The sequence below is a fragment of the Musa acuminata genome, chromosome BXJ2-9, assembly GCF_036884655.1.
Source record: "Musa acuminata AAA Group cultivar baxijiao chromosome BXJ2-9, Cavendish_Baxijiao_AAA, whole genome shotgun sequence".
In the NCBI taxonomy this organism is placed as follows: Eukaryota; Viridiplantae; Streptophyta; class Magnoliopsida; order Zingiberales; family Musaceae; genus Musa; species Musa acuminata.
Window position 1 is genome coordinate 11,261,357 of NC_088346.1, and position 16,410 is coordinate 11,277,766.

Here is a 16,410-nt window from a genome sequence, read left to right on the forward strand (position 1 = left end):
TAAATCTAATTAAAAATAAATAAAAATATATATACTTGATTATAATATTAAAAATATATAAAATAAGATGGTTGATCTATCATATTCATTATTTGTATCATAAATTATAGGATCATTGGTTTAAGATTGATTATTATATCATCTTTATTATATATTGGAAAGCAGTAAATGATTTCTTATTTAACTCTTCCTAATTTCGATGCTTCAGTTGAGGCTGAATCTTGAGATATCATATATGTATGTGTTAACTGCATCTCTACCCGTTTTGCTCGATGTCATGATAATTAGAGATGTCCACAAATTGCTGGGTGTTTGCTATTCATGTACTGTAGCTACAAATCTCTTCAAGATGCTATTGTCTTGATCGTTTGACTGTCTTAAGAGTGCAATCAACTTATGATCTATGCAAAGACATAATCGACTTAGAGTTATGCCTACCTCGATGATACAATTGACTGGAAGAAATATTCGACTTAGAGATAAAGTTATCTCGACGGCATGCTTACTTTTATGGTGTGACAAGCTTGAAAATATGATCAACTTGGTTGATGTGAAGATACATACAGTCAACTTGGAGACATGATTAATTTGATGATGTATGATTCACATGATGATACGATGATCATGAAAAGCACATAAAAGCACATTCAGGCTATAAACATAGGCTTTTATGCTTATTAGTACCATAACAAATAATTCAGGCTATAAAACAAAGTGATGCTACCTATATTAAATAAAAGACTTGATCAGGATAGTAATTATGATAAGATTCGGTTGACGTCAAATGACCCCTCACGCAATAACACCTAGTCAATGCAGATTGAAACGTCGACCGAGGCGCATTAACATCCTGTCAAAGCTTAATTCTTCACGCCACGCCAACACAAAGTCAGACGCTACCAACCTACCCCCTGTAAGCGGGCAGCTCAGGAAGCAGTAAGCTTCCCTATAAATACCCTTTCGTTCATCAGAGAGAGGGGAGGAGAAACAGACACACAAAAACACTTCTTCATCTATAATCCCCTCCACATCTGCTAACTTGATCGTCGGAGGGGTCGGGCCGAGCGCCTCGGTCCGACCTTTGTGCAGGTGCGAAGCCGAAGGACCCCTCCGGACACGCAGGCGAGGAGTTCCTGCCCGGAGGAGACGGCTACACCGTCCCGATCGGACACCGCACCCGATCGCCTCAGTGGGCTCGAGGAACGCCCCAGGGAGGTCCCCGTCGTCCGGACCCGAACCGAGCCGCGTCGGACCCGAGGCCACGGCTCAAAGTTGTTTCCGACAACAAGACTTATATATATAATTATAATTATAATATGGCAAAAGAAGGGAAAAGGGATAAGATTATAAACTTGTAGATATGAATGTTTGTCCAAGTATAGAGTTTATCCATGGCTTTTTCTTCCTCAACTCAATTATTTTAGTCCAAGTATGCCACGGCTCTTATCCAACACATTGCGGCGGCACTCGAGCTCAAAGTAGTATAATTGACAGCAGCCGCAACACACCAACTCCATTATTCCATGCAACTTTGAGGAGGTAGTCGTCACACCAAAGTCCTTTTCCTGCATAATGCAACTGTGTTCTTCTCATTATCTTCTTCAACCAGTCGTGTAATCATAAGACCAGTTAAATTTATTTGATTAAATCAGAAAGTGTGTCTGCCGTAAAGAAAATTCAAGTTTTTCTACTACAAATTGATCCAAAAAGCATCGGACGTCGACGTCCGAACTGTGTTGTGGGTGGATGACGATCGATGATCGTTCCACTTTATTTCCTCTGTCCTTTCTTCGATCGAGATCTACTCATCCACCGATCGATACAGCTAGAGATGAGCACTAATGGCGATTCCATCATCCAGCGAAGCAACATCGGATCTTTACAGGGATGGAGATCCGTCCTAAAACACTCTAGGAATCGATTCACCGAGAGCAGAACTCGATATGATTCACTGAGAACAAGCCAAGCTTTTGAAGGCACCTATTGAAAGAAAGCCAGGCGTTCTCCAACCTCCTCCTTTTTCTCTCCGTACCCATCTTTTTGGGTCGAGATTACTCGTTGGTTAATGGCAAGTGATCTCAAGTCAAAAGCCCACCTATTTGAGTGCTTTGGTTCCGCCGATTGTTATAGACCAGAAGAGGCCATATATACATACACCCACTCGATGGTTTGTCACCACCCGTCATGACATGGCTGCCATCCTCGTCCAGCTACTGGTGTCAGCCCTTCTTCTTCTCCTTCTCGTGACCAATGGAGCGTCCTCGGCGAGGCCACACCCTCCCCCGGCTTCCGCCGGCGAAGCTCCGAAGGCTCCAAGGAGCAGCTCAACATTAGCAGAGAAGGAGTCGGAGGCGGGTGCCAGCAGGAAGCGCGTGCCGCCTTCTGGGCCGAGCAACAAGGGACACGGCTCGCCGGAATCCTCCACGCGCCATCTGCTGCACCTGCACGCCGACCACGGTTGTGCCGGAAGACAGCGGTAGAAATGCCCGAGACGGAAACCATCCGCCAACACTTTCCGATTAATCTCCTCTAATTCTAAACATTTTCTGCTGATCAGTTTTCTTACGGAATGTTTTGCAGTTCCATTTACGCGTCTGGTTATGCACAGCCAATGCAAATCTCATCGTTGCTTTCGCCCCTTCTCTTCGTCCGTGCGGAAAGTGTCATCTCCAAAGTTGATCGATCGCTCACGGAGATGACAGGAACGACTCGATCCGATCGAAACCTGATATGGATTTGGTCAACGGTCAACTCGACGCGCCGAAAATGTTCGTCTACTGTCTGGGTGGAACTCCTCGGAGACCTACAAAAAAAGATAAGTGTCGTATTTTAAGATTGTCATTCTAATACAAGTTGGTGGAGATCCGAGGTAAAGAGTTGGGAGAGAGAGAGAGAAATGCTTATGCATAGGGGATTAGCCCTCTAATCGATCTCTCATTAAAACAAATTAGCCGTAATTTTTTTATCGTGATTTAAATAAATACTATTGAAATAGTTTTTATATGTGTTATATTAACTTTAACCTTTTTTATTATAATTCTTAAAAATTATATTTATAAATATCTTATAAATTATGATTATTAAAAATCATAAGAAAAATTAGACGTATAATATTTTGCTCACGCTTCATTTTGGCTTCTAACCTGCGCTTCACGGCTCTTTATTTTCCTTCTCTCGACTTCTGTTTTAGGGTTAGAAACCGTCAGCGGAAGCTTTCCTCTCCGCTGCCGTCGGCGGATTCCCGCCCCTCTCCCCCCTGCTTCCACGGGCGAAATCTTCCTCTCCGCTGCCGTTGGTGGATTCCTGGCCCCTCCCTCCCCACCCCACTGCTTCCTCTGCTTCCACGGGTGAAAACTTCCTCTCCGCTGCTGTTGGTGGATTCCTGGCCCCTCCCCTCCCCCCCTGCTTCAACTGCTTCCGCCGGCGGAAGCTTCCTCTCCGCTGCCGTCGGCGGATTCCAGCCTCCCTCTCCCTGCTTCTTCCGTCGGCGAAAGTTTCCTCTCCGCTGCCGTCAGCGGATTCCCGTCCTCTCCCCCCTGTTGCCGTCAATAGATTCCCGCCCCCTCCGCCCTGCTTACTCTGCTTCCATCGGCGGAAGCTTCCTCACCGCTGCCGTGTGGTGTCTTTTGTTGTTTCTCTCGCCTTGCGTCTCCTTCCTTCTTCCAGTAGAAGAAGGATCAAGAACTTTTAATGTCCTATTCCGCCATTGTTAGGGAGACCGAGAAATCTCAGCTCGAACAATGAGGGTCGATCAGGATTTGTCTCTTCATTCATTATATAAACTTGTCTGACCGATCGAGGAGTGATTAGGGATTGACTTTTCATCTTTGCTTTGGAGTGTCGTATCAAATTTACTTTATAACAAGTGATCTGAAGTCAATACTTTCACTCATTAAATCAATACAACTTGCTTCATACAATCATCACTATATTTACAACTAAATCAATCGTCCTCCCAGTCGAATATTAGAACACGTATGAATAGCGCAAGGAAACCTTAACCTACAAAATCCGAGAAGCCGCTTTGGACCGACCTCTCTCTCTCTCTCTCTCTCTGTGCTGAAGCGATGGGGACTCATCATCACCACCCCTCTCTCCGCCTACCTCTGCTGGAAGTTGAGCTTCTTGATGCAGTAAGCAAACATGAAAGCAAAGAAGAGAGCAAAGCCGACCAGCACGATGGCCACCACGGGCATGAAGTCAGTGTGGTATCCAAAATGGTCCTTCACGTAGTCCTTGGTCCTTATTGGGGTTTCCGAGCCAGGCACACTGATGTAGCTCTCTAAATCCCCGTACTGTGTTACTATGAGACCGTACACCGTCCATTGCAATGGGCAAATCCAGTAGTACCACACCCACCATTTGGGAATCCTCTGCAATCCATCACAGAACCTTGGGTTACTGATAGGAACTCCACACGACAAAAGTAAATGGCAAGATCGAACAGGAGAAACTTACCGGTCTGGGGATGAAGAAGCCTGAGAAGAGGTTAAAGACGGAGTAGAAGGTGGAGGCAAAGATCGCAGCAACTTGATGGTTCGGTGACAGTGACACGGTCATCATGCCATAGTAAGTGAAGTAAAGGAAGGAGAAGAGGGAGATGAAGTAGAACCAAAAGAATTTTGCCGCTGTCCACTGGAAGCTCATCATGGAGTAGACGATGAGCGAGTAGTACGCTGCCTGAATCACCACGTACGGGATTTCCACGAGCACCTGCAGCGATTCAACGCCATTGGATCCAAGCATTCGATGATAATAACACCGTCGCATTAACGCTTGAATCAGCAACGCTCCCCCTTACCTGAGCCATGGCATACGGTAAAGCGGAGTACATTCCAGCAGCCCTTTCTCGGTAGAACACCGTCCTCTCGATCGCTACCAGTGGTTGCACCGTCGAGCAGTTGTTGACGCCGACGAACAAGACCGCCGCATACATCGCCCCGATGACGATCCTGAGATTGTTTGCACTTCCACTGCAGCACAGAGGAAAACCACCGGTGAATCTCTGTGCATCCCAAGAGATGAGAGAACAGCATGTCCTGCGTCTACGTACCTCTTATGGCCAATTCTCCAAAATATGGAGCCTAGCAACAGAGCAGTGACCAAGGTGAAGAAAAATCTGACCAGGTTGTAATCAGGGCTCCTCCAGTAGGTCCACCATTGCTTCCAGAGGCAGGCCTTGAACTGCCCCCAAGAAGACTCGGAGAACTGCGTGGGGAAGTAGAGATCATTTGTTCCTGATGCCGGATTACTGAGCTCACCAACCAATGCTTTGTTGCGCCTGGTAGCCATAGTTTCGTTGCAAGCAAAACAAAGCTTATCAGTAATCAGTTCATATCTGCATGGCCACTGATCTCTCAGTTTCACTACTTACTGGTAGAGAGCTGATGATTTGTAGTACTCGGCGAAGTCCATCTGTAGACGTACTTCAGCTGCAACCGAACTGACTTCCAGCATCCATGTCGCAGGATTGTACTTGTCCTTGATCTTTGGAACTCCAGGAATCGCCTGAAACATGGAAAGCAAGAGCTGTCGTTTCTCGTTCTCACCATGCCGTAATCAACAATGCAGCTAATGATGACTTCAAATTTACCTCGAAGTATTCGATTATCTTGTGAGAGTTTCTTCCCAATGGTCCAGAGTAGATCACTTGGCCGCCTCTTTTCATGAGCAGCAGCTGTTGCATGATCAGAAACCTAAGCATTAAGCAAGCATGCATGCATTATTGTATGATCTCACGGAGAAGCGTTTCGAGATGGACAGACCTCATCGAAGGCCTCGAATATGTCGATGCTTGGCTGGTGGATCGTACAAACAACAGTTCTTCCGGTGTCGACTGTGTTCCTCACGGTTCTCATGACGATGGCGGCTGCTCTTGCATCGAGGCCTGAGGTTGGTTCGTCCATGAAGATGATCGAGGGATTAGCAACGAGTTCCACGGCAATCGTCAGTCTCTTCCTTTGTTCCGTGGACAGCCCTGTGATGCCCGGCAGTCCCACTATGGCGTCTCTCAGGTTGTCGAGCTCCACCAGCTCCATCACCTCATCAACAAATTTCTGAGATCACAGGGATTACCTTTAGTACATCACATATATCACTTCCCCTGCACGAATGCCAAGACCAATTGGACTCACCAGCTTTTCTCCGTCGCTGACTTCCTTGGGGAGACGGAGGAAAGCAGAGTATATCAAGGACTCCCGGACGGTGACCTGAGGTGAGTGGATATCGTTCTGCTCACAATACCCGGAAATCCTTGCGAAAGTCTCTTGGTTCTTGGGATAGCCGGAGATGCGGATATCTCCCTCGACGTAGCCACCGGTTTTTCTGCCAGCCAAAACATCCATGAGGGTGGTTTTCCCAGCCCCACTCACGCCCATGAGGGCTGTGAGGACGCCCGGCCGGAACGCCCCTGTTACGTTCCTTAGGAGCTGGAGCCTATCTTCTGTGACTCCTTGATCTTTCATTTCCTGGTGAGCAAATCGGTGCATCCATCGTTACCGATTCATGCTACTTGATTCAAAGCTCGAAAAATGACTGAGAGAGCTCACCGCAGGCATGTCCACATAGTAACTGACTTCATCAAAGGACATGGCCAGAGGCGTGAACGGAAGAACCATTCCTCTTTTGGGAGCAACGCCGGTGGCGGCCTCATCGATGGACATGTCACGGTTGAGCCTGTTCGTCCCGCTGGGGCTCATCCGCAGCGCCATCATTTCTCCTGCGAGAATGAGCTCAAGTTAGAACACAGCAACAAAGGCGAGCGTTGGTGTTCTGATTCCGCCACTTACTGGCATTGTTTCCGTCCCTCTTCGACAGCTCCCGAGGTAAAGAATCGTTCTCGGAGGCCGCCCTCCTGATTCTCGGCGACTCTCTTGTCTCGTCTCGGTTTTCCTCCATCTCTGCTGCTGTTTCTTCAGATATAACAGCTTGCGGTTTTCCGATAGCTGCGTCGAAGAACAATCTGAGCTCAACCGAGAAGAACCGGAAGGTGAAATGTACGGGGAGAGACAGGTTGAGGCCTTACGATTCAGATACATGAGGAAGAAGGTGAAAAGCAAATTGAAGAGGATGCTGAATCCCAGAAGCGCACCGGCACCAATCCAATACCATCTAGCCTCCGGGAAGACATTAGCGTTTTCGAGGATTGCCCTTCCTAATGGTCGATCATCTGATGACTGTCACCGAACGCACAAATCTCTCCATCAAAACAATATAAGACTTATAGGAGCTGCACGAGTGATAGGTTATCGTTTGTCGCGTCGAATTATCCGCATTAGATGAGCTCGTACGGTTTTGTGTTTGTGCCGACGACGACAAAGGATGGCTTATCAAAAAGATATCACGTTTCATGGGTAACGAGGAACTTACCGGTTTGTTCATCCACCTCGGAGCCAAAAACTCGTTCACCGCTAAAGCATTGTATCCGTAGGTAAGCGGCGAAATCCAGAAGCCCCATATCCACCATTTCGGAATCACATCTGTCGGCGAAGAAAGAGAAGGTTCGGTGAGCAGTGAAGATCTTGTCAGAAAGATGGACTTGCACTGTTTTGTGTCCTGAATGAGTACCTTTGGGTAGAATGAAGCCTCCAAGAACAAAGATGATGAGCACGGACAGAGCCCCACCGGTGTTGGAGATGATCATGGACCTACAAAGACCCGCGACAGTTCTGAACAGCCCTGCCGCCATCTGCTGGATCAGGAACACCAGCACCAGCTGCTTGAAGAACCTGTGACGCAGAGAACAGTGAGCGCCACGGCTCAGAAAAGCAGATCAGCAAGTCTTTTGGAGCTGAGCTCGAAGTTTACCTGCTGGCCTCCGGAGCATAGCCTATGGTGTAGTAGGTCATGACAGTCCAAACCACGGTTTCCAAGATCGATATGGGAATCCGGAGGAGAAAGTTGGGCAAGGTGAATATCCATGCCGGATAGAAGAGCAGGTCCCTGTGCTTGTAGAACACCGGGAGTCGCGAGATGGCGATGGACAGCTCCGCGAAACCATTGAAGACGTTCACGATCAACCCGAAGAGGAGCGCTCCAATGTAGATGACGCCGTCGTCCTCGTTCCTCGTGTGCATGCGAGTCCTCAGAAACACGGTTGACGCTATGAGCGCCACCATGACAATCTTCACGCGGATCGAACCGGAAGACGATGTCAATCGTGGGACACCGAGATGACGAGCAACGAGCAAAGACGACGGGTTTGTGGCGTTACCTGAACGGTCTTGAAGATGTAGACGAAGGAGTTGCGCTTGATGAGGAGCCATTCCTTGGCAAACGAGGCCTTGAGGAGCTCGGAGGTGGAAACAGACTTCTTGGAGAAGACCAAGGCGGCCTTGTGGCTCTGCGACTTGTCGAAGGGGACGGAGAGCTCGTTCTCCAGACGAAGACCGACGTGGAATCGCTTGAAGCACTGCGCGAACTCGGAGACGGAGATGTAGCGGTACGGCCTTTCCTTGTCCGCCCAGTACTGCTCCTGGTCCTTCCTCGACGTGACCTGCGACCAAGATTGAGATCATCGAGGGTCGAGCGCGCACGCTTCTGGTCGGGGAGAAGTGCAGCCGGTGCTCTGTTCACTTACCTCCTGCAAGAAGTCGGCGGTGCCTTTGCGCTCGGGGCAGCGGAAGCCGCAGGCCTCGAAGAACTCGAGGACAAACTCGCGGGGGCCCTGGTACACGATCTGGCCCTCGGAGAGGAGGATGATGTCGTCGAAGAGCTCGAAGGTCTCGGGCGCCGGCTGGAGGAGGGACATGAGGATGGTGGCCTCACCCAGGTGGACGATCTGCTGCAGGCATTTCACGATCTGGAAGGTGGTGGAGCTGTCGAGGCCGGTCGATATTTCGTCCATGAACAGCACTTTGGTCGGCCCGACGATCATCTCACCTGCATCGCGCCATGCCCCATGCAAGTCTTTGAGTTCCGCATTCAAGGAAGGAACTGTTCAAGCACTGTTCCAAGATTAATTTGCAAGGTAAGAACCTGTGGTGACGCGCTTCCTTTGACCTCCGGAGATCCCTCTCTGCATCTCATCGCCCACAATTGTATCGGCGCAAATGTCCAGCCCAAGTATCTGCAGCATTTAACGTCAGTCAACGCCATGCTTAGCCTCTTCTTTATCCTCTGTGACTCCACCACAAAACTCTTGTAGCTCAAAAATGAAACTATACTGGAACGAATGAGAGATAATAAAAAAGATATTTTTTATATTTTTTAATAAAAAAGGTCCCAAATTAATTACTCTCATATTGAAATATGAAACAAAATTATCTTATATAATTTATTCTTTTTCTATTATTCAAAAAAATCTATTAAATATTCACACCATGGGATCCACTTTCCGTGGACCCCACCCGCCATCCACCCCTCCGTTCATTGTCAAACGACCCGTCCCCGGACAGAAATCGTTGACTAAGTCAAACACAGACGACAACCGCTCTTCGCTCACAGTCGCACCGCATCTAGAAGCGTTTTCCTTCGATTCCCGAGGCGTCCAGCTCAAGAATCCACCCACCCAGTTTGACCCCCCTTGAAAGCGTTCACAAATGGAGTGAGAAGAACGTACCCTGAGCGTGTAGTCCGTTTGCAGACTGCTCTTCACCCCTTCGATTGCTGTGGCCTTCATGAACAGATCCACTTCAGCTTCTGGCAGAATTCCTCCTTCCTTCTCCCTCCTCGCCAGCTCCGTCAGAAGATCTGACAACATGCCATTTCATCATTCGATTCCAGTACAAGCTACTCTGTGGACTCGGCGGAAACCTTATCCACAATGACGACGGCGGCGGCACGAATCACAACCTCAAAATTCTACACTACTAGCTTTTCAACGTTCGTAGGCGAGAAAGGGACGGGTTTGAATCAGTACCGTATCGAGATCCTACGCCTTGACACCTCGCAGAGAAGTCGAATGTTTCTTTGACTGTCATCTCGCCCACATGAACATCATTCTGGCTAATGTAAGCTGCAGTTTTCTGAGGCACGAACTCCTCCAACCTGTATCCATTGTATGATATCTCTCCTCTGGTCTGCAAGTCGAGGATTTGCGTTATTTCAGGTTGCTCGAACTAAACCCAGGAAGAAAGAGGTCGGGCACCAACCTTCAAAGTTGGGTCTAGTTTTCCAGCTAAAGCTAACAAAAGGGTGGTCTTCCCAGATGACGGAGGGCCTAATAGAAGTGTCATCCTGAAATATCACCATTGTTAGCTAGCCATTTTAGTGGAGGCGATTCATATGTCTGCAACTTGTTGGAGTGTGTTCACCTCGAGGGTTGTATGATTCCCGAGATATCTTTGAGGATGGTGAGAGAGGTTCTCTTGGTGAGGTTGATTCCCAAGAGGCCGACGGCCGACTCGGCGATGTCCCTGGCCGTGTTCGCCAGCGACGGCAGAGCCCTGTTCCCCACATGGCATTTGGCTTCCACGTTCAGATGCTCGAACCTCACCTCCACCGTTGGTAATTGGATGCCAACCCTGCATCACAAACATGGAATCAGTCAAAGAGAAGCTGCATCATTTCGATGGTGATATGTAGCTAAACAAGTCTCAAATTGTCGGAGAACTTCTTCGATCACCATCATGACAGCCGCCCATTGCTTTCAAGTCCATAAGCATTAGATTATGGAGAGAGAAGCAATTGTACTGTAGTGATTGGAAATCTACCAATTGCTAAGAAACTTCCTGCGTACCATTGTTTATCTTCTGGATGACCGATGCACTTGTAATTTAAGGTGTTGAATAAGTTAAATTAGGGAAAAGGACACAATAATAGCTTAGAAGATGGCATCTCCAACTTCTAACCTCTCTGTCTCTCTCATGGCCTCTAGATTCCTTACGGCAGCTTAGTATGCTTTGGGTGATCCATTTATGGAGTAATCCTTGTCATAAAGAAAGGAAAGGAAAAAGAAATTATTGGCAGGTACTGTTTGTCACGGTTAATGGCTTGCTTGGTCATGCCTTTCGTGTTCTGTTCCTGATCATGCAAAGGGATATGGCCAGTGATGAAAAGATAGGATGCAACATGGTGGGTTGTAACGTGCAACACCAGAGGAGGAGGAGGAGGACGAGGGAGAACTGACTGACTTGTCGATTCGGTTGCGGAGCTTCTTGAGGAAGCGCTCGTTGTCCTCCTCGGCGACCTTGAAGACACGCTCGATGAACTCCTGGCGCTCGTTGACGCCCAGCTTGCGCACGTCCACCTCCTTGTGCTGGTACTGCCGCCGCCCCTGCTCCCCTTCCGCCACCACCGACCGGAGGATCCCGGTGCGCAGGCGGCTGTAGGTGGGGAGCTTCTCCAGCGCGGCCCACCGCAGCGCCTCCTCGTCGTCGTCCACCCCGCTCCGGCTACCCCACGACCTCCCCCGCGTGCTCGACCGCGCGAACACGTCCTCCATCCCCCAGTTCCCCATGCCCATCCCCCTGCTGATGCTCCGGCTCAGGCTCCTGCTCGCCCGCCGCCCGGAGTCCCACGCCCTCTCCATGCCCTCCATCCCTTCACCTCTCCTCTCCCTTCCGTGTCCCACAGCTCCGTCGCGTCCTATGTACAGTAGAGGAGCGTGCAGAAGAAGCTAAGCAGGAAGCCAGCGAGAAAGGATTGGGAGGAGGAGTTGGGGGGGTGGTAGTGGGGAAGCCCTTTTCTATATACGCACACACACGAGGCGACGAGGCCGACAGTCTTGACCGACGAAGCAGCGCGGTTGGTATGGAGCTCTTCGTTTCTTACGAGCTTCGACCGCTTAATTGGTCGCAGTCAATCGGCAGCGATTTTAGGTACAATTCACCGATACTTTAATGTAACTTCGCCCAATTAGCGGGCGAACCCACCGGTCCGACCCGGTCGGGTCGGCTCGTTGATCATTTGATTTAAACATCGAGCTTTGGCAACTCTATCCGTACACGTGGATCACTGGATTGTCGTTCTAGTGCGCCGTGGTCGTCGTCGTTGTCGCTGCCAGCGCTTAAAAGCGGAAGCGAAGCCAACCGTTCGCTTCCTGGTCACATACCATCATCACACGCCACTTTCCCTGGTGCTGCACTCTTCGTTCACCTGGTCGTGGTGACTTCGAGCCTCGTTGTTGCGGGGAGATGGAAATCGGTGCGTCCTTTCTTTCCCGCAATGATACGACACTCGAACAGGGACGATGATTTGAAATCGAACGTCCGGTCTGGTTAAACCGGTTTGATCAAGATGGATAATTTAAAGGGCGTGATATTTGGTGCATCGTTACTTTTTGTGTGTCATGAATAACATAATATGTAGAGTCTGAGAAGATATGGTCTTAAATTAATTGCCTAGAATTCAATGCACAAACGTGCATGGGATGTAATCAATTGTATGCATACTTTAAGACCTAAATATTCTTGACCGAGTCTGCTTGCGGTAGGCAGGACAAATCTTCCATGGAGATGCATGGAGACGATCCCACCCAGAATTGATGCATTTATTCCAAGGTTTCTTCTTGCCGCCTTGTGGCGGATGAATGAGATCAGGTGTGTCAGCATGTGGACGAACAAAGGGAAAGGAACAGTTTACTTCACGGCGTTGCTGTCATCCGTAGAATACTAGAAGACACAAGACTCTACTTGGCATCAGCCAAAGCAGAGTGGACTAGAGGTGCACATCTCTCTTAAATTCTTCTCGCCGAGGTGTGGTGTTGGACTTTTGATTCTTAAAGGTGTGTAGAATGAAACCTTTTAGACAATAGCAAGATGAACTTTCTTCTTGACGTGATAGAATTCGGGGTTTAGAATATATATATATATATATATATATATATATATATATATATATATATATATATATATATATATATATATATATATATATATATATATAAGTGAGATGATACATGTTTAGCCAACATCCAAATACTTATGATACTTGTTCATTTCCAACACACGTGAACTCGACCGGCCGATTCATATAATAATAATAATAATAATAATAATAATAATAATAATAAGCGAGCCATATATTTTGACCGAGACGGGTGAATTAGTCAACGCCACCAAACCCGATTGACTTCTTCGCCTGCATGCTTTAAATCGAGGGTGCTTTTAGACCACGTTTGGTATAGGCAGTATGAGATATGTGGCTGTGAGTCTTTTCGGTGTTCCTTCCAATGAGTCAAACAACACTTCACACCTACCAACTTTGGAGTCGGTTCTTTAGTTTGAATAAGAAATGGAATCCAATTCCAACTACTAAACGCCGATAAGTCAGCCCTAATCGTTTGGCGTTTGGAAATATTCACTCGTACAACACGAAAAGAGAGAGCATAAAAAGAAAATACATTCGTATTACTAATAACTAAAATTAAATCTATGTGTGTTTAGCATTGGTGTGGAACTTAAGCTAATCAGAATTAGAATCAAATCGGAGACGGTTCTATAGTTTCAAACAAAAAAAAATCAAGACTATATGATTCGATTTGAGTTGAACTTCAATTTAATTAGGGATATAGTACATATGCTCGTTAAGGAATGAGTTTATTGATTGATTCGTTTATGAAATACTGGATGATTGATGTTGTCTTATTGTCAAACAATGATTCCATAGTCCTAACGGTGTATCTGGTCCTTAGACTTAAGTAATCAAGGATGTCTTGTATGAGTGCTCCACTCTTTGATACCGAAATTATAGGTTTCGATGTTCTAGATCTAACACGGTCGATCATCGGGAGTGATAACCAATCTTACAAGGACTATTGAGTATTGATAGAGGATCATCCATTATCGGTGTCATGAGAGAAATATCTCATTTGTTCTTGTTATTGAAAAATATTTGGGGCCACATCACTCACAAAAAAAAACACAAAAGGGTTTACAAAGATAAACAAAAATAAATATTTTTTTATTATTACTTCTTAATCGAGTTTAGAGGTAATTAAAATTAAACAATTAGATATTCAAAATTATGTGAGGATGAGTAAAGTGAGATTCACAAAGCTCATATCATTATTAATTTAATAATGACAACGAGTTGAGTTTTTCCAATATTCATGCCTCTGTAAAGATTCCATAAATCACATTTTCAGAAAAAATAAAGTTTAATTTTGGTATGAGTTTAAGTAAATCATAATTTGGGTTTGGGAAGAGACAATGTAAGTTTTCCTACTCATTCTCATTCCTAATTCGAACAAAATCGAATAAAATCTTTCTTTTTTTTTCTTTTCTTGTTATTCGAAAAGGTGGAAAAGCCACTTCATATAAGTAATAGAGACTTGACTTGAGAGGATATATATATATATATATATAGTCACTTCAATGGGAACGCTCGCTCACATTGGCGCAAGGGTTGGTGGGCGACGTCCTCTCTCGTCTTCTCAGCTACCAGAGCGAGATGCTTCGTCGACGGGGCCAACTTACTTCATCAACTGCCACAACACAAGTGAGAGCTACTCAACGAGTTTGAGGAGACGGAACTCAGGACACGTAAAGGTAAAGGGTTTGGCTCGAATGCAACCTGCAAGTAGTTTTCCAGCTTCTGCCTCAAGATGGTGTGGTCATTCTTCACCTTCCGAAACGATCTCAGGCATCTGAACGAGCGTGGATGTATGGTTAGTGATGCATGAACAGACAGTCATGGAAGTAACTGAGCGAACGAGCGTGGTCGAGGAAAGAGAAGCACCCGTCAATGTTTCCTTCACTGCAGAATTCTCTGAAACTGGTGCACTCGTTCTTCATCTTTGCGGCACCGATGCTACACCAATTCCCTAAGCCTACATTAGTCAACCTTGGATTTCGTATGCGTGTGTAATATATATGGGCACCGAGTGTTTACCTGGAAGCACTGCCCTTCAATCGGTGCAAGAAGTTGTCCAGCCTATGGAAATCTCGAGGGCACTGCTGGCTGCACAGAAGTTGATGGCATTAGCATAAGTGAACTCTCTACGTGCAGATTACTGTGGTGAGAGATGTGCGTACAGGGCGTCGTCAATGTTGGCCATCAATCTGGATGAATCCCTGAAGAACAATGTGACAACTTCTTCCACAAAATTAGGGCTCCATTCATCCTGCAACTCCTCTAGCTGATCAAATTGTTCGTCCAAGTACCCCTGCAACACGAGACTAAATCTATAAACTGATGTTGTGTAAGTAAACATGACCACGTATTTGTATAAGAAGAAAAATACAGTTGCATGTACAAAGATACTGCCAAAAGGATGCAATCAAAATATTGATGGGGTGATGTGTAGTGAACTCTGAAGCCTTGGTTTTGTTAACTTGTGACTTGGTATAGAACTTCAATTTAGATTAATTGTAGTTATATTGAACACAACAATAAATTTATACATATTTTTAAAAAAATTAGTGAAATTAATTTTAAACCCGAGATATATAAGTAAGATTTAAAAACTAGAGGTCTTAAATTAAATAGGATTAAGACTGAATATAGAAAATATAATTTTAATAATTTTAAGAATAAACTGAAGAATAGTGTAGTTACTATATTAGATAGACAAAAAAGAGTTTAAGTAAAAAGTTTTAGATATCTTAGATTAATTATTTAACAAGATAGAGATATCGATAAAAATATTATTCATAGAATAAAAATAAGAAGATTAAAATAGTGAGAGACGTTACAAGTGGTAATCATTGAATAATTTTAAAATTAATTTTTTTATAAGATAGTCGTGAGATCACTAAAATAATTTTATGGATCCGAGTATTGGTTAGTTAAGAAATAACATATACAAGAAGTTGTGTTGTATAAGAATATTAAGATGAATGTATAGAGTTATTAAAAAAGATAGGGAAAGAAATATTTTTATTCATGAATAATTATATATTATTTTGATTAAAAAAATAAAAAAAATTATTTAAAATGGTATTGATACCTCTAAATAATACTCAAAAGAGGTAAAAATAATTAATATTAGTAACTTAAAAACAGATAGAAGATGATGCAAAAAATATTCTAATAAAAATTATAAATACAAATTTAAATGCTCTGAACTTAATTAAACTTATATTTTTTTATATATCTCAATAACAATAAAAAAGATCAATATAGTCGACCTTAAATAATTAAAACTTATGCTTTATTATTATTATTATTTATTATTATTATTATATATATAAACCTTGTTATAATGATAAGTGAATAAATGGAACAATTTGAGACCAGTCAAGAAGCTTCGTGACAAGTGACTTAATCATATTCTAGATAAGGCTACAAGGTTCTCAATGCATCTGGACACCAAACACAGACAAATCATATAGATTTCTCTAGTGGCAACTACTTAACTGACTTGACATGGTATAATATATATATATATATATATATATATATATATATATATATATATATATATATATATATATATATATATATATGTGTGTGTGTGTGTGTGTGTGTGTGTATATATATATATATATACTCTTCTCCTTAATACTCCTGAAAAGTTGCCAACAAGAA

General features: G+C 44.9%; 1 protein-coding gene and 1 pseudogene across 1 annotated transcript; both read right to left on the minus strand.

The window, feature by feature from the left end:
• Window positions 1-3,871: 3,871 nt before the first annotated feature.
• On the minus strand, window positions 3,872-11,816 carry LOC135583823 (ABC transporter G family member 42-like). Its single transcript, XM_065125691.1, has 22 exons — window positions 11,073-11,816; window positions 10,254-10,463; window positions 10,092-10,176; window positions 9,860-10,019; window positions 9,560-9,690; window positions 8,977-9,067; window positions 8,579-8,880; window positions 8,213-8,494; window positions 7,807-8,123; window positions 7,567-7,727; window positions 7,369-7,478; window positions 7,025-7,175; window positions 6,789-6,944; window positions 6,549-6,718; window positions 6,135-6,467; window positions 5,766-6,056; window positions 5,594-5,677; window positions 5,375-5,508; window positions 5,054-5,281; window positions 4,802-4,973; window positions 4,459-4,713; window positions 3,872-4,373 (listed from the first exon to the last, which is right to left on the minus strand). The coding sequence occupies exons 1-22, from the start codon at window positions 11,477-11,479 to the stop codon at window positions 4,101-4,103; spliced, it is 4,503 nt and encodes a 1,500-aa protein (XP_064981763.1). The 5' UTR covers window positions 11,480-11,816; the 3' UTR covers window positions 3,872-4,100.
• A 2,498-nt stretch (window positions 11,817-14,314) lies between these two features.
• On the minus strand, window positions 14,315-15,094 carry LOC135586696 (pseudo histidine-containing phosphotransfer protein 1-like; annotated as a pseudogene).
• Between the last annotated feature and the right edge of the window lie 1,316 nt (window positions 15,095-16,410).